The sequence below is a fragment of the Pan troglodytes genome, chromosome X (assembly GCF_028858775.2).
Source record: "Pan troglodytes isolate AG18354 chromosome X, NHGRI_mPanTro3-v2.0_pri, whole genome shotgun sequence".
NCBI classification, from domain to species: Eukaryota; Metazoa; Chordata; class Mammalia; order Primates; family Hominidae; genus Pan; species Pan troglodytes.
In genome coordinates, this window is record NC_072421.2 from 14,181,828 (window position 1) to 14,206,383 (window position 24,556).

The 24,556-nt window shown below is 40.8% G+C and overlaps 1 protein-coding gene across 2 annotated transcripts in view; it reads left to right on the forward strand.

The window, feature by feature from the left end:
* EGFL6 (EGF like domain multiple 6) overlaps positions 1–24,556 on the forward strand; it is a 64,054-nt gene that overhangs the window by 35,467 nt on the left and 4,031 nt on the right. Inside the window, exons 6-11 of one of the 2 annotated variants that reach the window (XM_528894.5) lie at positions 1,587–1,721; positions 3,532–3,654; positions 12,720–13,043; positions 14,151–14,231; positions 18,827–18,931; positions 22,002–22,267. In XM_528894.5, the coding sequence (XP_528894.1) occupies positions 1,587–1,721; positions 3,532–3,654; positions 12,720–13,043; positions 14,151–14,231; positions 18,827–18,931; positions 22,002–22,267 (1,034 nt within the window). The remainder of the gene's footprint in view (positions 1–1,586; positions 1,722–3,531; positions 3,655–12,719; positions 13,044–14,150; positions 14,232–18,826; positions 18,932–22,001; positions 22,268–24,556) is intronic. The other variant, XM_009438772.2, reaches the window with a different exon arrangement.

A 24,556-nucleotide genomic window follows, 5' to 3' on the forward strand; every position in this document is an offset into this window, starting at 1 on the left:
AACCAAATCAGAATGTTGAAAGAGTTCTTAATCTGTGATTTAAAGAAGCACATATCAGTATGATTTCATAATCTTCTTCACTACAATAGAAATATTTTTCAGTCAAGGTGCTAGATGTTTATTTATCCTAACTATACATAATGTAAAAAAAACTGCATTTAGAAAGCTCAGCCAAATGGATCCTAAATTAGCTAAACACTTTTTAAAAATATACATGTAAATTAAAATTTTGTCTCTACTCTGAGAATAATCAAAGGTTTAATTAGGTTCACAGGATTTACTACTTTTTAGTATAATAAGATTTATATGACAAGGCTAATTATTGACCAAACTGAATACAAATTTCCACCCAACTCTTTGAGTTGTTGGGTGCCATTTTTATTGGAAGGGAAAGGTGATGTGCATGAAAATGATCACCAAAAATAATTTTGTTCAACCCAACACTTATTTATTATTTGGAAAATGCAAGAGGCCAGCCTGGGCAATATAGCAAGACTCCATCTCTATAAAAAACTTTGCCCCTGTAGTCCCAGCTATGCTAGAGGCTGAGGTGGGAGGATAGCTTGGACTCAGGGGTTTGAGACCAGCCTGAGCAACATAGGGAGACCCCATTTCTACAAAAAAAATAATAAAAAATAGCCAGGCATGGTGGCACATGCTTTGTAGTCCCAGCTACTCAGGAGGCTGAGGTGGGAGGATCACTTGAGCCTGGGGAGTTTGTGGCTGTAGTGAGCCATGATTGTTCTGCTATGCTCCAGCATGGGTGACAGACCAGGCCTTGTCTCAAAAAAAAAAAAAAAAAAAAAGATTGCAAGGGAAATAGTAAGACAACATCAACTTGCCGGTTTAAGCCAGGTTCAGAAGAACAAACTAACATCTATTTGATTTGACATCTGAAAGTTAAACCAAGCCTGAGTCTTAGTGGATTGGTCAGCATAGCTGTCAGCCCCTCTGTTACCTGACTTTCAATGGTAGAAAAGGAACAACACACCTATTGTTGGCTAAAATTACATCATTACATAATTACACCTGACCCACAATTTATGCATAAGTGCATGCCTTCACAACCACATTTCTGTGAGTCAATATTGCAGGGGCCTTGGACAGTCTTACTCATGAAATAGTTATTTTGTAAAATGCAAATTGTAAAAGTCTGTGTGTTTGGTTTACTTAAAGTATAGCTATCTGACTCTAGTTTCAAAAATTGTATATGTTATACAATATACAATATTCACTCAGCTGGAGAAAATATTCACTCAGCACACACGTAATGTATAGGTACCAAGTGTCAGACACATGCTCCCTGCCTGAGAACAGCCAGGGCCTAACAGAAGATGTGAATGTAAGTAATGACATTATGGAAAGATAATGCATCTTAAAAAGGTATAAAATAATATAAATACATAAAGCGAAGAGCTGTGTGTGTGCCTGGGGGATCTAGAACACTTGCCAGAGGATATGATGTTGGCACCAGTATACTATTATCAGTTTCCCAGATAAAGAAAAGTAGCTGTGAGTGTGCATGCGTGCATGTATGTGGCTACTTTTCTTGCTATCACTGACACCTTCTGGTTTTTACACCCTAGATATTGATGAATGTGCCTCTGGTAAAGTCATCTGTCCCTACAATCGAAGATGTGTGAACACATTTGGAAGCTACTACTGCAAATGTCACATTGGTTTCGAACTACAATATATCAGTGGACGATATGACTGTATAGGTAAGATTCGATGGCACCTTTTCCTTTTTTTCCTGTCCCCACCAAACTTTTGAGCCTTCTCTGCAGATATTTTGATGTCAATTCAAGCTATTAGTTGAACAATCTACTGTGCTGACCAGCTTAACAATAAGGAAAGGTTATTTTTTTAGGTGTCTGGCATTTAGGGAATTCCAATGACATCAATTATAAAGCTAGGTCAATAAAGATTTAAAGTAAGGAATACAGCTCTCTTGTGGAAACGATTATCTCGAGATGATTCTGGTGGGACTCTCTTTAATTTGGCTTTTTGTTTTGTTTATATTTTTTGTTTTATCTCCAGTTACACATCTAAAAATCGGAACAATAAAGCAGTATTTATATTTGGTAAAAGGAAGAATAACAAGGTCTATCTAATCTTGATCTCAGTGATCTGTTTATAACAGTCTCCATCAGGGGTGGCTTTAGAGAAATGTATGAGAGACATGAAGGCCTATGCTCTTTACTTTCCCCTCTTTCAGCCCTTTCATAGTTCAAGCTCCAAATATAATGTTCCCTTTCCACAGTTACCAAAATTTCTCTCTGATAAGATTCTGGTACCAGTCAGCTATTGTCCTAATCTATGTGAAATAAATATTTTATTCCTTAGTGAATGAATTTCAGGCCTCCATGAACAAGTGAGGTGGGGTATTTGGGGAGACCTTGGATGCATTCCCATTGCCCTTTATATAATGTAGGATGGGGCCTGCCCTATAGTGAAGGGAAATTCGGGCTCTCTGTGGATTTCTCTGCCCATAACACGTGTAACAAAGCTATATGCATGACATGGAAGGCTAATAGTTGAGAAAAAATAGGATTTCTTTCAACCCTATACTCAGGGCTTCCCAGGACACATCTTGTGTAATCATGTTGGGACAACACACAATTGCTGGGTTTCGAACCGTCTTGTGAAGCCTCTACAACTCTTCCCTCAAATTTCAAACACAAAGTCCATCCTAGAGAGGATCATAAAATCCATATTTCTCGTGGACTTGGACCCCATGCCCTCCTGCAGACCAAACCAGCCCAGTAATCCTATGATGCTGTGTTACAGAGTTTAATCCTGTTTCCTGATACCTAAGGGGAGGTTCCACAGAACAGGGTGGAATTCACATGGAAAGGTTCAAAAGGAAACAAATCTTTGAGACTTTAAAGGTGACTAAGATTAACATCTGAGCTCAGCTTTGTGGCTAAATTAAAACCAACAGACTATTTTGTACATATATGTCTACAAATGCGTAGATAGAAAATGGGGTGGAGAATACGGCAAACAAACCTCTCGCTTGGCTGGAACTTGGCAAATTTTCCTCCTCTAAACCCAGCAGACAAGCTCAGGCCAGCCTGACCCTTTCTCCTGGCAGTCTTAGAACAAAATGCCTGTGCCTATAAGTTAGATGATGTCAACGGTTCCTAGTTGATCTTGCCTTTGTTTGTTAGGAGTTTCAAGACCTTCTGAATATAGAATTGATTTTCTGATATTGTTATTTAGTTCTAAGTTAGAGGAAAAAGTTAAGAGAAAAACCTAAACATCTTACAGATTTCAATAGCATTGATAAGCAGGAGATTAAATTGCTGTGGGGGAGGGAAGCAGCAAACACTCCCTACATACCAGGCAGCAAACAAAGCCAGGGCTGCTGGCCAATGAGCCTGCAGTTCTGAACACCTCTCAGTTCTCAGGCAATGCTTGGTTTGTCAGGGGTGTTTAGTGCTTGGCCCTACAGTTGATCAAGTGTAAGGGTGAGTCTTTCAGCAAGCCCTGTACCACAGAGTCGTTCACTGGAATGTTCTTTTTTAGATATAAATGAATGTACTATGGATAGCCATACGTGCAGCCACCATGCCAATTGCTTCAATACCCAAGGGTCCTTCAAGTGTAAATGCAAGCAGGGATATAAAGGCAATGGACTTCGGTGTTCTGGTAAGTAGCATTTGGTCATGGTGTCTTAGCTATTCCCAATGAAGCATTCTCCCCATATCTCCTTCCTCCCTCTATTTCTCTCCTTTCTTTGTCTTCCTCGCCTTCTCTCTCTCCCTTACTCTCACTCTGTGTGTGTGTGCAGTGTTTAACTCTCTGCCTCAGCCTTCTCCTCTTTGCTAATTGGACCACGTCTCCAATACTCACTGAAGTTGTAGGCACTAAACTTAAAGAACAGCAAGGGTACTTAATATCTTTCTGGCCATGCCATACTTCAAATACTGAACATAACATTTAAGGACAAAAGACACTGAGCAAATGTATCTATCAGGATAGACTGAGTTATGCTGCAGTAACAAGCAAACCTAAAATAACAGTGGCTTAAAACCACAAAGGTTTTTTAACCAAGTGAATCCGGACGTTTTCCAGAATGCACAACCAAAACAAAGTATGGCAAAGCTGATCTTCATTAAAGTATCATTACTTTATCTGTCATCCTCAACGCTGGATCCACTTGTTTTAACGTATATAGCAGAGAGTTCCATTGTTCTTGCTGGTGAATTATTTAATACTTTTTGTTAAAACTTTAAATTTATAAACCAGACATCTAACAATAAAATGTCACTGTTATTAATAACTACAGCAACAATAAAGGTTTATTTCTCACTCATGTAATATGTCCAAAGAGAATTTTTCAGGGGTTTCTTCTCAATAAAATCACTTAAGGACACAGGCTGACAGAGGCCCCATCATTTTATGGTACCATGGTCTCAATTCAAGGCCTTAAGGTTTGTCACAGCAGAGAAAGAAGCATGAACAGTCATGCACCAGCTGTTAGTTTATTCAGCTTGGAAGTATCTAACTTCAAGGGACAAAAATAATAATAAACTTGCTGTGTGCCCCAAAAGAGAAGAAAACTAGAAATCTTGGTGAATACCAGGAATGTCTTCCAAGGCAAGGCAGCTATGATTACAGCACAATCACTTCCCTAACAATATCTTACAATGTTGAAAGTCATCCAGGTTCGGCTGGGTGTGGCGGCTCACACCTGTAATCCTAGCACTTTGGGAAGCCCAGGTGGGCAGATCACCTAAGGTCAGGAGTTCAAGACCAGCCTGGCCAACATCGTGAAACCCTGTCCCTACTAAAAATACAAAAAAATTAGCCAGGCATGGTGGTGCACGTCTCTAATCCCAACTACTCAGGAGGCTGAGGCACAAGAATTGCTTGAACCTGGGAGGCAGAGGTTTCAGTGAGCCGAGATCGCACCACTGCACTCCAGCCTGGGCAACAGAGTAAGACTCCATCTCAAAAAATTAAAAAATAAATAAATAAATAAAGTCATCCAGGTTTATCCCTCTGGTCATGACCCTTTTAGCACTAGCTCATAGTGTGACTAGACTTGTTGACTGCCCTGATTCAACTCTCTTATATACCCCTTAGCAGAGTTCCCGCATGTTCAATAAATATGGCTGCAAGGTGTACCCTAACTTACGTCACATTCCATACACCCATCTGGCCAATGCTCCCAATGATGCAAATGACTGTAACAGTATCTACTCAGTCATACAAAAATAAACTATATGTACCATGCTAGACATTTAGCGCCACACCCATAAAAGGTTCACAGTACCCCAGTGGGCTGTTGTTGAGCACCACTGGACAAGAGTATGTATAAAAGAATATAACCAAAGAAAATGAGTCTGGAAATCAAATTCTGTGAAGAACTGCCAAAAGAACAGGGCAGCATTTAGTCTGGGAAATATAGTATGGAAAAGCATAAATTGTGCCTGTAAATACTTTAAGAAATATGAAATAAAAGTGGCTTTCTCAAGCAAACTAAGTCCAGTGGGTGGAGGTTACATTCTCTCTTAAAAATGGCTGCTAGGTATTGAAGAGTGCAGCAGGGAGCCCCATGGAGTAGGGACATTCCACTGCCCCTGGCTTGCAGGCTGGGGGCTCTGAGACGGATTCCTGCATTGGGCTGGAGATGGTATTAAATGACCACTTAGTGTCCAGCAACTGGATGCCATGGTTTCTATCCCTCTAGATAGAAGTATCCAATGATGTCCTTCTGAAACTTGATTCAGAGAGAGAGATTGGCTGCCCAGGCAGGGTTGTGCATAGGTAGGTTGGGGGGAAGGACACCATAACCTTGGGAGGCCCCCAGAGAGGAGACTGAATAAATCAGCTTTCCATATTGGATGAGTGCCCAAGGGACCTGTGCTCAAAGCTCCTTTATGCCACCAAATTTGAACATGCACATTCCAGGTTGGGAAGGCCTGAATTTAAATCTTAGCTCTGCCCTATGCTGGCTGTGACCTTTAGCAAATTTCTTAACCTCTCTAAGCTCAGTTTCCTCCTGTTCAAAATGGGGTTTATGGTAGTACTGTGGTGGGTTCTTGTAATGGGCCAGTCCACAGTCCCTTGGAGCTCCCTAATCCTATTGAGGTAGGGTAGACAGTTGCATGCGTATCTCTAGCAGTGCTCTCTCTGACAGGAGTCTCCAGCTTCCACTTCACGGGGTGGGACAGTTCTGAGGTGTGTTCTGCACTGGCTCCCAGATGTCCCCAGCAGGACTGAGCCCCACTTACCCACAGAGATTACCTGTCCATCTAAGCACCATCTTTTGGCTTTTCTCCCTTCCTGTCTCACTGTCTCCTCTCCCCAGTTTCTGCCTCCTGGAATCACCTTCCAAATAAGTCATCTGCACCCAAATCCTTGTCTCAGGCTCTGCTTAGAGGAACCCACACTAAGACAAATATGTCTCACAGAGGTTCATTGTGAGGTTTAAATGAGGTAATATAGAGAGAGAGCTTAGTTTAGCGGGACCACATAGTAGATGCTCATTAAAGTTAGCTGTGATTGTTATTGTTATTAGTATCATTTCAATCAGCTGTTTGTTAAGGGCCACCCACTCTGAAATTTCACAAAGGTAAATATGAAAATGTTGTGCATACAAAAAACACCTCAGGAAAGCATTTGTTTCAATAAGTGGGCAACTCACCCCCACATACTCACTCTCCTACCCCTAGAGGGGAATTGAAGGCCCAGAGTAAACCTGGAGCCATCTTTCTTCCTCGTCATTTGATCCCCTTAAACTGCAATGTATTATTAATGTTCAAATGAAGGCAACATCTTTAAGCATGCAATTAGATGTTTGCAGCCTGTGTTTTCTATATTGTAACTCAGTGCTTTGAAATTGTAAATCCCACATCAACACAAACATTTCTTGTGTCAAGAAAATGTCTGTTTTTCTTGGACCATCCAACTTTATTTTGGGATAAAAGAAATTTGTCTTTATTCTTTGAAACCTCAAATTCATCACACTGTTCTATTCAATATCTGAAAATTATGCATTTTGTTATCCATTCTGCAGCTAAATTATTTCTTTAGTCTTTCACTGGAATGTTTATTTAAAGGAGAAAACTATCTTTGGGTCATTTACTATATTACTTGTCCAACCCTTTTCATTTTGCTTTAATTCTCTAATTCTCCATAAAATAAACAGCCATGTTACTATTGAAAATTCATCTTAAGAAGGTCTTAACATTCATTGCTTAAAGAAGGATGCCCCAAAATCCACTCTTTTTTTTTTAAATTTTTTTAGTATTTATTGATCATTCTTGGGTGTTTCTCGGAGAGGGGGATTTGGCAGGGTCATAGGACAATAGTGGAGGGAAGGTCAGCAGATAAACATGTGAACAAAGGTCTCCGGTTTTCCTAGGCAGAGGACCCTGTGGCCTTCTGCAGTGTTTGTGTCCCTGGGTACTTGAGATTAGGGAGTGGTGATGACTCTTAACGAGCATGCTGCCTTCAAGCATCTGTTTAACAAAGCACATCTTGCACCGCCCTTAATCCATTTAACCCTTAGTGGACACAGCACATGTTTCAGAGAGCACGGGGTTGGGGGTAAGGTTATAGATTAACAGCATCCCAAGGCAGAAGAATTTTTCTTAGTACAGAACAAAATGGAGTCTCCTATGTCTACTTCTTTCTACACAGACACAGTAACAATCTGATCTCTCTTTCTTTTCCCCACATTTCCCCCTTTTCTATTCGATAAAACCGCCATCGTCATCATGGCCCGTTCTCAATGAGCTGTTGGGTACACCTCCCAGACGGGGTGGCGGCCGGGCAGAGGGGCTCCTCACTTCCCAGACGGGGCGGCTGGGCAGAGGCACCCCCCACCTCCCAGACGGGGCGGCTGGCCGGGCAGGGGCTGCCCCCCACCTCCCGGACGGGGCGGCTGGCCGGGCCAAAATCCACGCTTATGTACATACAAGAGTCATAAAAACAAAAATGAGAGAATTGCATCTAGTTAGCATTCAGCATTATAAAACATTATAAAATGTTATATTACAAATACATTTGTATGCACATAAATTGTTATTATATAATCTAGGGCATAGGCCGGGCGCAGTAGCTCATGCCTGTAATCCTAGCACTTTGGGAGGCCGAGGCGGGTGGATTGCCTGAGCTCAGGGGTGCAAGACCAGCCTGGGCAACACGGTAAAACCCCGCCTCTACTAAAATACAAAAAATTAGCCAGGCATGGTGGTGTGCTCCTGTAGTCCCAGCTACTCGGGAGGCTGAGGTAGGAGAATTGCTTGAAGCCAGGAGGCAGAGATTGCAGTGAGCTGAGATCGTACCACTACACTCCAGCCTGGGCGACCGAGCGAGACTTCATCTCCATAAATATATACATATATATATATGTCATATATATGGCATTGATGTAGCAACTTTTATTAAGTTCATTGTTTTGAAAATTTCAGACTCTACATTGCAATATGGAAAAAGAGTTAGATTATCCTAACCCATTCTCTGTACCTAAAGGAAGAAGCACCCTAAATGTAGATGTGTATATGTTCCACTGTTCTAATATGAGTATTAATAATATACTGCCAGATAATTTGGTCTTGATTTGACAGCAGCTACACCTCATTCTAAGAAAATCAAAACCCAGATAATACTCAATTTGGGGAGTAACAGTCAACTTAGGAAAGGAAACTGTCATTGGCTTATGAGGAGCACAGCTTCTGGAATCGTATTACCTTAGCTTGATTCCTGACTTGCTAGCCTACTACCTGTGGAGTGAGAACAAATTATTCAACCTTTCAGTGCCTCAGTTTCCACACCTGCAAAATAGGGATGATAGTATCTAGCCCTTAATATTGTTTTGATGATTAAATTTATTCACACAGAATAAGTGAGCGTCCATCTAAAGAGCTTAGCACCAGCCCAGAATATATGAAATGTTCAATAAGTATGTGCTAGGAGTAGGAGTAATAGTGACAAAGCCCTCCTTACCAAAATTCAACAGTCATTTCTGTTGAAAAGCAGCTTCTTTAGTCACTAAAAATATGCTGATGGCTTAATTCAGTTTGTAGAGTGTGTATTCAAGAATATGGGTTTTGCTACAACCAGGCCATCCCCATTTTTTTTCTTCAATTATAAACATTAGAAATGTGGAGGTATGGCCTGGGAATTTTTCTAACTCTGGAAAAGATTTTAAACATTCTGGTCATGAATGCTAAAAATAATAGCACACATGCTGAGTGTGTGCCAAGCACTAATCTTAGTAATCGATGTGTGTTCACCCATTTAAGCCTCCCAAAAAAATCTGTTCTTATCCCAATTTTATAAATGGAGAGACTGAGGCAAAGAGAAGTTAATTATTCATTTGAGGACATATGGCTAGAAGACGTGGGAGCTAGGAGTCAAACTCAGGAAAATGGGCTTCAGGATTATGTGCTTAAACACAGGACAGGTGTGTTCATGACCAATTGGTTGATCCTCTGTGATGGAGAACTCACAGAGTTTGCCCTCAGCAAACTCTCTTGGCTCATCTTTTGTTCTGTCCTAGCCCCTTCCTGTTTCCTGGGTCCCATGCTGGAACACATTCTTCATCTGTGATTAAGCTGCTTCTTCCAGGACTGTGTCCAAAGCTCAGATTAGTAGAACTTTTCTCCTCCCAGATGATAGATCATCTAATGCACTAAGCACAGTTGAATGAATGTCAAAGTCATATTCCTCCTGGGTAAGATATTCTCATCTAAGAGTGATCTTCTATAAAGTTTTATTCCAAAGATATGAAATTAAAATTAGGGTTTTCAGGTTGATAGAAGTGTTTGACAACATGGGTGTTTGGAGAAATCTCAAATACCTCCCAAGAGAAATTGTCAACTTTACAAAAAACTGGACTGTGAACCTGAAGACTTTGAAATTCCTAAGTTTTATATCTGAGTTCCCCAAATGTGCCAAAGACCCTCCTACTGCAACTCCCTCCATATATATATATATTTTTTTTTTTGACATGGAGTCTCACTCTGTTGCCTAGGCTGGAGAGTAGTGGCATGATCTCAGCTCACTGCAACCTCTGCTTCCTGGGTTCAAGCAATTCTCCTGCCTCAGCCTCCTGAGTAGCTGGGATTACAGGCACCTGCCACCACTCCCAGCTAATTTTTGTATTTTTAGTAGAGACGGTGTTTCACTATGTATGTTGGCCAGGCTGGTCTCAAACACCTGACCTCAAGTGATCCGCCTGCCTTGGCCTCCCAAAGTGCTGGGATTACAGGCGTGAGCCACCATGCCTGGGCCCTCCCACATTTTTATATTCTCAAAAAGATGATGCAATAATCAATAAATCTTTAAGAGAAAACCGTCATAATGTCAAATTTGAAACAGCAATACCTAGATAAATCCAAATCTACTTATGCATATGCATATCATTAAAGTGCATTTTTATCCTTGCCCAGCTTTCTGTTTACATACTAAGAGAATGAAATTGTCAACACTATCAAGATTATGATGTTTTAGTTTTTGTTTCTTTTCAATAGGAACATTTGAAACTTCAAAGCAGAAACTGAAAGCAGATGTTTAGGTTTGCCTGGTGTGAGCTGAAACCCTTTCCTCATTATTTATTAAAGGTCTTTAGTTTTATGTTACTGATTGCAAAAAGGAAATTTGCAGGGAATAGGGGTTTCCTGTTAATTTTTCTTGCCAGGTGCTGGAGAAAGATGCAGTCGACCATGGATAGAATTACAGTGGGGCCTCCAGAGGAAGGTCTATATATGATCACACATTACGGTCATAACTTAACATGCAATCTCTGGCAAAGTAGCTGAAACAGGCTATCTGAAGGTCAGGAAAATGAGTAATGATGCATTACTTGTATTAGTGCTTGTTGGTTTTCTACCTATAGTCAGGCTGTCACAATGATAAATAACTAGAATATTTCATTGAAAAGAAAAATGTTGCTCTTTTGATTCCAAAGTAAAAGCAATTATTAATTAAGAGCATACATATTTTCAAAGCATTTTTCCCCCGTTTGGTTACCCCAAATATTGTGGACTTCTGCTTGTTTATTTTTCTACTACTTTGATATAGATTGAATCAGCCAAATGATGGAGAAGGAACAAAGCAGGAGAAGAGGTTAAAACATTGTTAAGAAAAATATTCTAATAAAATCCCACTCCAATTTTTTATAGTACTCTTTTCTGGCATCAAAATTAATGTCTACTCCATTGTTTCACTTCTCTCTAAACTATGTCCAAATAATAGAATTAAGTGAATTGATTGAGGTGTTATTAGACCCTTTCTTGCTTAGTCTTAGATTAGTACATGCGTAGATATTTTATAGTGAGACAATATATTTGATTTCAAATATCAGTGTATTTAATTTTTTAAAAATTAATTACTTCTTTACATCAGTTGGATATTCTGAATTATCATGAGTATATCCCTGAAAAGGAGACATATATCTTTGAATTATAGATCTCAAGGAATTTGAAACAGTCTAGAGAAAAGTAACCTTAATCTTAAAGCAGAAATAAATCTATCATAGAAATAGGACTGGAAAAAAGAGACATTCATGGCCAGGCATGGTGGCTCACACCTGTAATCCCAACACTTTGGGAGGCCGAGGTGGGTGGATCACCTGAGGTCAGGGGTTCGAGACTAGCCTGGCCAACATGGCGAAACCCCGTCTCTACTAAAAATACAAAAATTAGCCAGGTGTGGTGGCACGCACCTGTGATCCCAGATACTGGGGAGGCTGACGCAGGAGAATCACTGCAACCCAGGAGGGGGAGGTTGCAGTGAGCCGAGATCGTGCCACTGCACTCCAGCCTGGGTGACAAGAGTGAAACTCTGTCTCAAAAAAAAAAGAAAAGAAAAGAAAAGAAAAATAGTCATTCATATGCTCTACTGCCAAATCTTAGCTCCGTCCCTAACATGATGAGTGCCTTTGGGCAAGTCACTTAACACCACCCAGTTGCCTCATCGACAAGACAAGAGTCCTGGACTAAATGAACTTTTTTGTACCTCTTGCGTTCTTCGACACCAACATTTTTCCTCCAAGGGTCATTAGTCCACTGAGGGATAAGAAGAATTGATCTAGAGGTACATTTTTAAAGTAATTTACTTTTGTGGTGGGAAATAGAAAATGAATGAAAAATAGTAAGTATAGAAGCCTCTCTGAAATATTTAATAAATAAACTCATTTAGCTTTAGATAATGGTTGACTGAGGTGAAAAAATTCAAAAGGGAGAGAGAAGAGAGAAAGAAAATTGGGTATGTGTATATTGCACCATAAGTCACCATTTTTGTAGGTCACAAATGGTCCATTATTAGCAATTTTTATATGGTTCAACCTAATGCTGTAGCTGTAATTTTTGAATATCAAATTTGGACAAATCTATAGGGCTATCAGGACAATACCAGTTTTTGAAGAATACCACAATGAAAGCAGAAATATTAGACGAACATGGCAAATCCATGTCTTTGGGATCTGTAGCCCAACTGGGTAGTAATAAGTGTTTCACTAAAGTGGTCTCCGAAGCAAAACAAAAGCAACAAAAGGTAATTAAGATAACTACCATAACAGTGGAACTGCTTAAAACAATACAAATATAGTTCTTCCTAATTTATCAAATAGTAGAGCCTCATGTGGGTTCATTCTGGAAGCATTCACTTACTACACTTTAACACTTTTTAAATGCTCCATTTTGTGAGTAATTTAATTATCTTCCAATTTGGAACATATTGCCTCTTATTTGTTTTAGCTATCCCTGAAAATTCTGTGAAGGAAGTCCTCAGAGCACCTGGTACCATCAAAGACAGAATCAAGAAGTTGCTTGCTCACAAAAACAGCATGAAAAAGAAGGTAAAAATTAAAAATGTTACCCCAGAACCCACCAGGACTCCTACCCCTAAGGTGAACTTGCAGCCCTTCAACTATGAAGAGATAGTTTCCAGAGGTGGGAACTCTCATGGAGGTAAAAAAGGGAATGAAGAGAAAATGAAAGAGGGGCTTGAGGATGAGAAAAGAGAAGAGAAAGCCCTGAAGAATGACATAGAGGAGCGAAGCCTGCGAGGAGATGTGTTTTGTGAGTGTTATTTTTATTTTATATGTTTTATGAAAAATGAATTGCAATTTCTCCTGGCAAATGAAAGAAGACAAAAAGCCGGTTTCACAGCTTAAGTAAAATGGGTTGGGTCTTAAGTCCTGAGAAGCAACATTCTCTGTAATGCCTAGAAACGAATACCTTCTGCAAATACCCAATCAAACCTGCTGCTCTAGGAACCAAGGAGGGGAAGTCCTGTTCCCCTACTTGGGGGGTTTCCTATTTGACACAGACCTTCTCTTCTAGCTTCCAGCCAAGGAAGCCTGCTAGTCCTGCAAGGGCAGTGGTTTGGCTGCCCAGCTCTCCATGCGGCATGCCCCCAAATCAAAGAGAGGCTCACCACATGGATCTGCTAAGCTCTACCTTTTTATTTCTTGAAGGCACTTTTACAGGCCTAGTCTATGAAAATGGAACCTCACAGTTGTGTGGTTATGATTTTAAAAGCCAAAATCGACAAATGTAGGAGGACAAATTTTATAGTGGAGCTTAAGTTTTCTATGTGAACTAGAGAACTGCCGTAACTCCCTTTTCACTAGTTGCTGTGCAGAACCCACCATAAGGCTCAGTCCCCCCAGGAGGGTTTCCATATTAACCCACCCTGCATCTCTACACTGAGACTTTCCCATTCATTCTGGCTGGGCATTTGTTGCTCCCTCTATATTTTGCCTTATCTAGTCTCGGCTCTGTGACTGGTGGTCATATATACAAATGCCAGATGGATTTAACCAAAGGAAAAATAGACACAGGCCCACCCATCCAAGAACTAGCATCCGGTGACATTCTCTGCCTTAATAGAGAGTGAAAAATCTCAAAAAAAGAAAAAAAAACATATTTCCAAAACCTAGTATGAAGGGATGTATCAAGAGTGTAGATGCTTAGTTTACCCAAGGAAACGTCTGGAAAAGATGTTTTAGATGAGGAAACTGGATCCAATGTGAATTATTTGGAAATGTTAGGGAAACGCTGCTCTAATATATTCTGTAATTAGAATACATGATCTAACCTTCTTTGTTTGGTCATTTGATTGATACCTTCTGAGCATGTGGGCTTTAAGGTTTTTTTCTTAACTGACCAAGTGTTCTTTATTAGTCCCTAAGGTGAATGAAGCAGGTGAATTCGGCCTGGTTCTGGTCCAAAGGAAAGCGCTAACTTCCAAACTGGAACATAAAGGTAAATAATTCTTTCTCCCAAGTGTATGCTCTTTCACGTTGTCCTGGTCGTTTTCATTTCTTCATACAGTGAAATGATTGTTTATGAATCCCTGCTTCATTCGTAAACCCCCAAGGGAAAAATCATTACATCACACACACAGTGCCAGTATTAAAATAGTAGGTCCTTGTGTGACTGGTACTAATGATTGAAATATAGTAAGGCTATTCTCTTCTCCCCGCCACTCCCACCTGATGCTGAGAGTGAATGGTTGAAGCAGACTGTATATATGGAGATGGGAGAAACTTACATATTTTCTTCAACTCTACTGCCTGAGGACCCACAACCTGAAAGTCCTCATGTACTAAATTTGGCCCAAAGTGCCTGTATCAGTTACCTATTGCCATAATAATGCTGTGTAACAAACAACCACAAGCCCTCAGTGGCCTACAGCAATAAATATTTATTTTTGCTTATGAGTCTATGGGTTGGCTGGACGGTTCTGCTGCCCTGAGCTAGGCTGGGTGGGCTCACTCATGTGTCCACATACAGTCAGTTGTGGGCCTGCTTCGTGATTTTGCTGATCTTGGCTGTGCTTTCTTACATGCCTGAGGCCTCAGTTGGGAGGATTGGACTCACTCAGCTCTGCTCCATGTGGTCTCTCATCCTCCAGCAGGCTAGTCCAAACTGTTTCTCATGAGGCAACAGCAGGGTTTCAGGAAAGAGAGCAGCAGCACACAAGATATTTTGAGGTCTAGGCCCAGAAATGGCACAACATCACTTCTGCCATATTCTATTGGCCAAGCCAAGTCACAAGGCCAGCGTAGACTTCAAGGTTGTGGAAGGAGCTGTGAAGTCATACAAAGAGTGTGGATACAGAGAGGGATAAAAATCAGGACCATTTTTGCGATCATTCCACCAAAGCCTCATAATCTGGAGTTTCTTAGGCATGATCCCTAATTCCTCTTGGTTTATTTAGAACATTCACCACTCATGACAAATTACACAGACCTCAGGGAAAAGCCCATTTATATATTTATCCCTTTCACTTGGTATAAGTATGAATGCCTTGATCATCTCTTTCCTTTTCAAAGTTTCTTTCACTTACCACTATACATGTGGTAAGTAAAAGATTAGCATAACCTTTTCCTTTTCAAACTTCCTTTTACTTACCACTATACATGTGGTAAGTAAAAGATTAGCATAACCTTGTGCTAATTGATTCCCTTTTGTGTTTACCCCGTGAGTGCATTGCCCAGTTCTATCACTTTGGTTTACAGGACCATCTCTACCGCAAAAAAAATGTACCTCTCTAATTCAGTCCTCCAAATTGTATCTGAGAAGCTTCTACTAAAACTCTTCAAAGCCTAGTAACCTATGACCCAACTCCTACAGGCATTTTGTTTTCTTCCATATTTCTCCTAAGTATTCTATGTTTTTGTTTCTCTGCATTAGACAACTTATTGCCCATTTTCCTGGTTAGAAAGAAAATGTTTCATTGTACAGGGGGTAAGCTACGTTCTCCAGGTGCTCACAAGTTCTGCCCAAGCTCTGTCTACCCTTGATAAGTGACATGAAGGAATCCGTTGACTCCTCTTTGGATCCCCAAACCACCAGATTTCTTAGTTTACTTTCTATTCCATGATTCCTAATGAAACACAGAAAGGTTAAAATTTTGCACATGACCATATGACCCTGTAATTTCAACAGTCCTTGAGTAAGTTGTCTTGGAAAGCTCAGTCCCAATCGGAGATTCAGATGCATACTGCAACTCTTCCACTGGTTGTTTGCCTTGGACAAGTCACTTGGATTTGCAGTGCCTCCTTGCTTTCATACATAAAATTGGAATAAGAGCAATATTCATCTCTTAGGTGCTGTCTTAGGCTGGGTTCCCCAGAAATAGACCCCAAGATAAGAATTTGTGTGCAAGTGGTTTATGTGGAAGATGATCCCAGGAAATGGTGGTTGGGGGTGTACATAAGTGAGATGGGGAGACAAGGAGGCAATAATGGGTATGTTATCAGGCAAGTTTCCACTGTGGGCAACTGGAGCTCAATCCCATTGGGGAACTCCAGAAGCCAGTGTAGAACACATGGCTCATAATTATCCTACTGAAGGAGTAAGGAGGCTGGGGCATATATATACCAACTCCCATCTGGCATTGATTGAAGGCTGCTCCCAGGAGGGTGCTGATTCCTTGGTGCTCCTGGCCTGGCATGAAAGCAAGGAAGGGCACCACTGGGGCAACTTGATCTCAATCCCACTTGGACCCTCGACAAGACAGGGGAAGCCTGAATTCCAAACTGACTTTAGTCCACATTCAATTCCAGCACTTAGTGGTCCTTTCCAAAGGCAAGGAAATGGAGGTATCTATCCAACAACTCCTGTCCATCACTGGTTGAGGGCTGTCCCTGGGAAAATAACTTCCCAGCATTCTAGCTCACCTGGTTGGGCCAAGAATGCTCCAGCCAGAGAACACCCTCACACAGAGAGCTGTGAGTGTTTCCAGTAGAAAGCCAAATGCCTGCAAGAGAATATAAGTACTGACAGATATTTGTGTGGCACCAACAGCATCTGCTTCAAGGCAGGTGTGGATTAAACCAGAGAATATATGTGAAAGCACTTTCCAAACCATGAAGTGCTATACAAATGAAAGAATGTGCCTGTGAGACCAAAGCCTTGAGTTTTATCTCTGTATGGAATAGTTTGCTATATACTATTCCATCATCCCAATTTACACACTCGCTTTCCCCATGTGGAGGAAGGGGAAGAGTTTGGGAGAAACATTCCACCACAATTGTAAACCAACTGAAAAGCTGATATTCCACTATTTGTGGGATAATAACATCAACTATCTAACTAGTATTAGCACTCATTGAAGAATACTGAAGACTGGAAGCAAGTATTACCTGGCATCTTTTACTTTTAAAACTGGGACTAGAAAGAAAATATATTTGCTGCACAGAGAAAAAATAGGGAGTTAAGAAGAAAGGAAAGTGAGGAAAGGGACCGTATGTGCTCACTTAGGATATGTGCAAGATGGAAGGTCCTGGATTGCAGTCTGATTTGGGATTCAGGTCCAACTCCAGCATTCAGTGTCAGCAGAACTTGAGCCTTAGTTTTAGTTTCCTGAAAATGAGTCTGATGCTAGACGTTTTTTTAAACAACCTAATCAAATGATATAAAATATTTGGCAAATCAAAATGAGTCAAGAATCAGCTGCTGCTGTGTTTCTTTTTACCCTATTCCCTTTCCTTACCATTCCTTTCTTCCCCAGCATTAAAACATATAAAGCCCCAAAATCAGAGCCAGAGGCTAGCCTTAGTTATAAATAAAAAATATCTCATTCTTCACCCCCGCCCTTTCCCAGTGGTATTTATCTACATCAGAGGTCAGCCAACTTTTTTCTATAAAGGGCTAGATAGTACATATTTTAAGCTTTGTGGGCCATAAACTACTTTCACAACTATTCAACTCCGTCATTGTAGCTCAGATGCAGTCATTGATGTTATGTGAATGAATGGGCATAGTGTGTTTCAATAAAACTTTATAAAACAGACAGTGGGCCAGGATCTACATAAAAGTAACCACAGGCACTGGTTCAAAACTTAAAACTAGCTGAATGAACTCCTATATTTCTCTGACACATCTAAACAAGGCAGTCATTAACAGTTTAGAGGCCAGGCACGGTGGCTCACACCTGGAATACCAGCATTTTGGGAGGCTAAGGCAGGTGGATCGTTTGAGCCCAGGAGTTCAAGACCAGCCTGGGCAACACAATGAGACCCCCATCTGTACAAAAAAAAAAAATTTAAAAATTAGCTGGCATGGTAGCATGTGTCCATAGTCCCAGCTACTCGGGAAGCTGAAGTGGGAGGATCACTTGAGCCTAGGAGGTAGAGGCTGTAGTGAGCTGTGTTTGTGCCACTACACTCCAGCCTGAGTGACAGAGCAAGACCCTGTCTCAAAAAAAAAGAAAAAGAAAAAAGAAAAAGAAAGTAGAAAGTTCCGGCAAGGTCTTCACTGGTTTATTTGGGTAGGAGATATTTTATTTTCTGGCCTGAATTCGATAAACAATTGCTTATATTCTGTTTCTCTTTGTGCATGGGGTTCTCGCCCATTACTTATTATTTTTTTTTTTTAAAAAAAGGGTTTTTGTTTTATTTTGGGTTTTTTTTTTTTTTTTTTTTTTTGAGACAGAGTCTCACCCTGTCACCCAGGCTGGAGTGCAATGATGTGATCTTGGCTCACTACAACCTCCACCTCCTGGGTGATTCTCCTGCCTCAGCCTCCCGAGTAGCTGGGATTACAGGTGTCTGCCACCATGCCCAGCTAATTTTTGTATTTTTAGTAGAGACGGAGTTTCACCATGTTGGCCAGGCTGGTCTTGAACTCCTGACCTCGTGATCCACCTACCTCAGCCTCCCAAAGCTTTTTGTTTTTTTAAGATCACAACTGAATTTGTTCAGAATGGCTTCACAGACATAACTCAAAACAGGGTATGTCATGATCTGTACTCTGTGCGACTGAAAACAAGGTATTGCCTTCCAAAGCCCCAAATGTTAGACATCTTCCTAATGCTTTTAGGGGTTATGAAATATGTTCTTTCTTTTTAGCAGATTTAAATATCTCGGTTGACTGCAGCTTCAATCATGGGATCTGTGACTGGAAACAGGATAGAGAAGATGATTTTGACTGGAATCCTGCTGATCGAGATAATGGTATTTATATTTGACAGTTTCATGTTCTGCAATATGGTGAAGGGATAGAAAGCCCTCCATGAGTGATGGGTTGTTATTCCCATTACTCATCAGAGCAGGGTTGTTTGTCATTTTTGGAAACTTTTAGACCTTCTGAGCTCTCCCTTGATAGATGACTAACTTGGTCCAGCATATATTCTCCTGCTTAATCCGTCTCCCACACACCTGCCACCACAAAGGATATGGGAGCAAACCTCTTCCATATTCACTCTCCTGCTGCTGAGGGAGAGATGTTGAGATTTGTATAAAGTTTGGGAGAGTTAGGGAAAAGGTAGAAAGAAATGGTTTCTTCTTCCCAGTTTACCAGCCATGGCATCTTGTAGTTTTTGTTTTTTGTTTTGTTTTCATGGGGGAAATAAATCTTGAAAGGAAATATAACCTCCACCTAAACCTGGTGTTTTAGTAGAGTGGCCCCTCAAAGCATGAAAACCATAATGAACATCAAGTCAATGACCTGAACTCCTGAACTGAGCTTTCCCTTCTGTTTGTTGCTTGAGGATTTCTTTTGAGCCACCTGTCCTTGAATTTTTCTCAATCTTATCTGTGAGCTGCGGATTTCCCACTCTTCCCATTGCCTACTTAAACACTATTGACGGACCCTAACTATCCCCTTAGTGTTTGTCTTGCAGATCCCATTTAGAGCACAAATTGAATCTCTGTCTCCTGAAGACTGACTATATAATTAAAGACAACTGTTACACCTTCAAGGACTCCAGTTACTTATCAATCAAATTATTTCTTTGGGGATGTATAGGCTCAGCCCTCAGTTAAAAGATCTTTCTTTTAGATCCTTCCTCTAGACCAATTCCTCTCCAACATCTTTCCTTTCATGCCCTCACATGCAATCAGAAAACCTAGATATCCCCTAACAAGAATTCCTTTTTGAACTTGGGGTTAGGGGAGAGGGGTTACATCTCACACAGCAGTTGTGTGAATGGGACTTTTACTAAAGATTCAGTGTAAGCAAAGGGCAAATTTAACCAGGCTGAAAACATCATATCATTGGAAAAGCTATCTTGTTGATAACTAACTGAGTTTCTCTTTTCTTCCATAATGGCATCTCTAAATTTATGTCTACCAGAGCTATATCATATTGGGAGCCCATAGGTTATTCCAGGACCTCCACAGCTCATATAAGGTTATGTTAAGTCTTAAGTTGAGTCTTCTGTCTGAGGGAAGTTCCCTATTTACAAACACTCAATTCACAAATAACCCCAGGGTTCTCAGCTTCTGCATCATTCAAATCATACCCCTGCTCCTCCTGCACCTCCATTGGATTTCTAGGTGAGCTTTTCATTCCCTCTGTACAGCTAAATATGAAAAATAAACATGGCCAAGGTGGGAGGATTACTCGAGCCCAGGAGTTTGAGACCAGCCTGGGCAACATTGGGGGATCCCATCGCTACAAAAAATTGAAAAAAAATAGGCTGGGTGCGGTGGCTCATGTATGTAATCCCAGCACTTTGGGAGCACTTTGGGAAGCCGAGGCAGGTGGATTACCTGAGGTCAGGAGTTCAAGACCAGCCTGGCTAACATGGTGAAACCCTGTCTCTACTAAATATACAAAAATTAGCCGGGCGTGGTGGTGTGTGCCTGTAATCCCAGCTACTTGGGAGGCTGAGGCAGGAGAATCGCTTGAACCCGGGAGGCGGAGGTTGCAGTGAGCTGAGATCGCACTATTGCACTCCAGCCTGGGCGACAGAACAAGACTCCATCTCCAAAAAAATAAATAAATAAAAAATAAAACACAAAAAAATGAAAAAGAAAAAAATTAGCCAGGTGTGGTGGCATACACCTGTGATCCCAGCTATTCAGGAGGCTGAAGTGGAAGGATCACTTGGGCCCAGGCATTTGAGGCTATAGTGAGCTATGATGGCACCCCTGCACTCCAGCCTGGGTGACAGAGTGAGACCCTGCCTCAAAAAAGAAAAAAAAAAAGAAAAGAGACATGAATGAGTTAGCATTATTAGAGGGATAAAACCACAAAGACAGCTCAAAGCGGACTTTATCTGGGAGAGAAAGGGAAACCTGCCACAGTAGGTGACAGAAAGCGTAGCTGAAAGAGATGCCAGATGAAATATAGGATGGCTATATTTCAGACAGGCAATTAATACTTTTTAGTATGTCTTGGACATGTACTTTATCTGAAATTCAAACTCCACTGGGCATCCTATATTTTTATTTGCTAAATCTGGATACCCTACTAGCTGGGGAAGAAGACCAGATTCTGGATGCATTGAAAACTAAGGCAATGTCAGCCTGGGTCCTGCAAGTATCTCCGACTTGCAGTAGCAGAAGACCACCCGTTCCCCAATGTCTTCTTCCTGGCTTCTATAGAAATTTTTCCTTCTTATCAACTTCTTCATACCCTACTCTTTGAGAGTTTTTGCCCAAGTTCATCAAAGCCACAACCTGAAGATTGGATATGAGCAAAAGTCCACTACACCACAGGTTAAAAGATACTTAGAAGATTTGCAGGATTTGAAGGAGAGTGTTCCTGTCATCCTAAATCAGAAATTGGAGTGATATGTTACACATGGTAGTTGAGCTCCATGAAACCACTAGTACAGGTGCAGGTGTGTTTTGGATTAAACACCACACTCTGGACCCATTTAAGGAGCTGATCATCTTACATGTCATTGACTCAGTGGGGAAGTGCATTCTAAGTTTCAAGTCACCAAAATGGAAATGAAATTATGGAACACAAGTTCTCCATCAACTGCAGATTACCTGCAGTGCTAAAGGATCATTTAATTAGATTCTTACCCCATATCTTTGTGTATGCTTTGTGTATGCAAAAAATTCCTCGGTTTCTCTGACCATCAATTTGTCTATATAACAAAAGATTTCAATTGTGTGATCCCTAAAATCCATTTTAGCATGAAACTTTTATTCCTATGTTCAAAATGAAAAGGACTTCAGCTTTCCCTATAGGAGACTATTGTTTACTTTTTATAGCTTTTTTTATACATTAAAGCCAAACTCCTTACAATTGCCTCATTAATTGTGCATTTTTTCCCTTCTCTTAAAGCTATTGGCTTCTATATGGCAGTTCCAGCCTTGGCAGGTCACAAGAAAGACATTGGCCGATTGAAACTTCTCCTACCTGACCTGCAACCCCAAAGCAACTTCTGTTTGCTCTTTGATTACCGGCTGGCCGGAGACAAAGTCGGGAAACTTCGAGTGTTTGTGAAAAACAGTAACAATGCCCTGGCATGGGAGAAGACCACGAGTGAGGATGAAAAGTGGAAGACAGGGAAAATTCAGTTGTATCAAGGAACTGATGCTACCAAAAGCGTAAGTGGGAAAAAAATGATTAAACTCAATATTTGCATTCTTTTGCAATGATTTAACAAATGAAACAAAACATTTACTGAAGTATGTAGGCATTAAGGATACAACGATAAGACTTTTTCCCTACACTTAAAGAATACGTTCTGGAGCTGAATAGGCAAGGTGATTAATCGGCACAACTCATGGATACTTATCTGGCGTATGCATATCACGTTCTATGGAAATAACCTGTTTGTCAGGCTCCTCTCACCAACGTCCTTCCAAATCAGGCTATACATGCTATACATTCCGTACTATGTAAAAGAATGTCATGCTCATTCATTCTATGCCCAGAACTTACTACAATTAATGGCAGCTAGAAGGTGATTTTTTTAAAATATTTTTTTAAACGGAACTGAGAGAGTGGCTATTGTCAGTGTCCCCAGGACCACCCTTAGGTTCAGTGATTCCATAAAAGGACTCACACAGAAGTCAGAAAAGCTGTTATATTCACAAGTACAGTTTGTATAGATTAAAATCAGTAGAGGGAAAAGACACGTAGGGCAGAATCCAGGAGAGACCAGGCAGAGGCTTGCAGTTTTTGTCTCTCAGTAGAGTCATATGGGCAGCTATTAATTCTCCCAGCAACCAAGCATGATGACACTTACAAAGTATTGCCCACCAGGGAAGCTCACCCAAACTTTCATGTCCAAGGTTTTTGTTGGGGGTCAGTCTGCCCATGTGATCACCTGCATAGCTGACTTTAGTTATCTAGTCTCCAGCCTCTCTAGTGGTCAAGTTGATACCATGTGACTCAAGGCCCCCACCATAAGTCACATTGTTACCATAAACTATCTGGCATGGCCCAAGGCCTCAGGTAAACAAAGGCACTCTTAATCAAAGAGGGTATTACAAGGGCTTAGAGGTTATCTCCTAAGAACCAGTCAAGGGCCAAACCTTTCTTTGGAATGTGTATGGTTTGGACAACCCAGACCTACTGAGTTAATCTTTTATTGCACAGTGGGTTTAATAAAGGAAAAGGAAACAGAGTTTTAAGAGGAAGTTGGTCAAGTGGATGAAACCCTGAGAAAGAACAAGCAGAATAAAAATGGCAAAGAGTCTATTCAGTTTGACCCATCAGGAGGTGGCTAGTGACCTTTGCAAGAGTTCTTTCTTTGGAGGGGAAGGGTCGAAGGTCACACTTCAGAAAGATGAAAAGAGAAGGGATCAGAGCCTGAAGGCAGCCACTGTGGACGTTATAAAGAGTTTGGTCAAGGTAGGCCAGACGAGGTGACTCACGCCTGTAATCCCAACACTTTGGGAGGCCGAGACAGGCAGATCACCTGAGGTTGGGAGTTCAAGACCAGCCTGACCAACATGGAGAAACCCCATCTCTACTAAAAATACAAAATTAGCCAGGTGTGCAAGCCTGTAATCCCAGCTACTCAGGAGGCCGAGTCAGGAGAATTGCTTTAACCCGGGAGGCGGAGGTTGCAGTGAGCCGAGATTGTGCCATTGCACTCAAGCCTGGGCAACAAGAGTGAAACTCTATCTCAAAAAAAACCCGAAAAAACAAACAAATGAAAAGTTTGGTCAAGGTGGGAAGGAAAAAGGGTGAAAGCTAGAAAAAGGTACATTAAGTGGTGATAATAGGAAGAGCAATTAGTAGATCCATGTATTGGGATTCCATTTATACTTTGCTTGTGAAAGATGACTAATGCAAATTTAACATCTTTTCATTTACATGTCATAGTTTAATTAAAGCAGAACATCTTATTTAAAATATGTCATGAGACATGACTATAAATAAAAGTATATGTTGGGTACCAGTTAATGAATTTCCTAACCACTCTTCCCCTCTGAGGTAAAAGCAGCCAGTGCTTGTTTAGGAATGACACATGCATTAATTTGAGTTTATTCTTATAGCAGTATATTTAAATCAATACAAATCCAATCCACGTATTTTCTTGTTGTGTTTGCAGCATGGTTTGGGGACTGTGGCACTGAGCCATGCTATATATGGATGATATCCCCTGCTGGAGAATTGAAACATGCCTCTGCACAGCATTCATAATTACTTTCATGTTGACTGAATTCATGTGATGGAGAATATTTTTAATATAACATGGTAGCTTGCAGGGAGGGTATACTAGCAAAACAGTGATTTTTTTTTTAAATGCACATTTCTGTAGACATGCCCCCAAAGAGCCTGGCCGGCAATCACACTGGAACACAGCAGTGCTTTCATAAGAGGCATTCTCAGACCCAGGCATCTGTTCCTTGAATTCTTTAGTTCTAGGGGAAATCTTGATG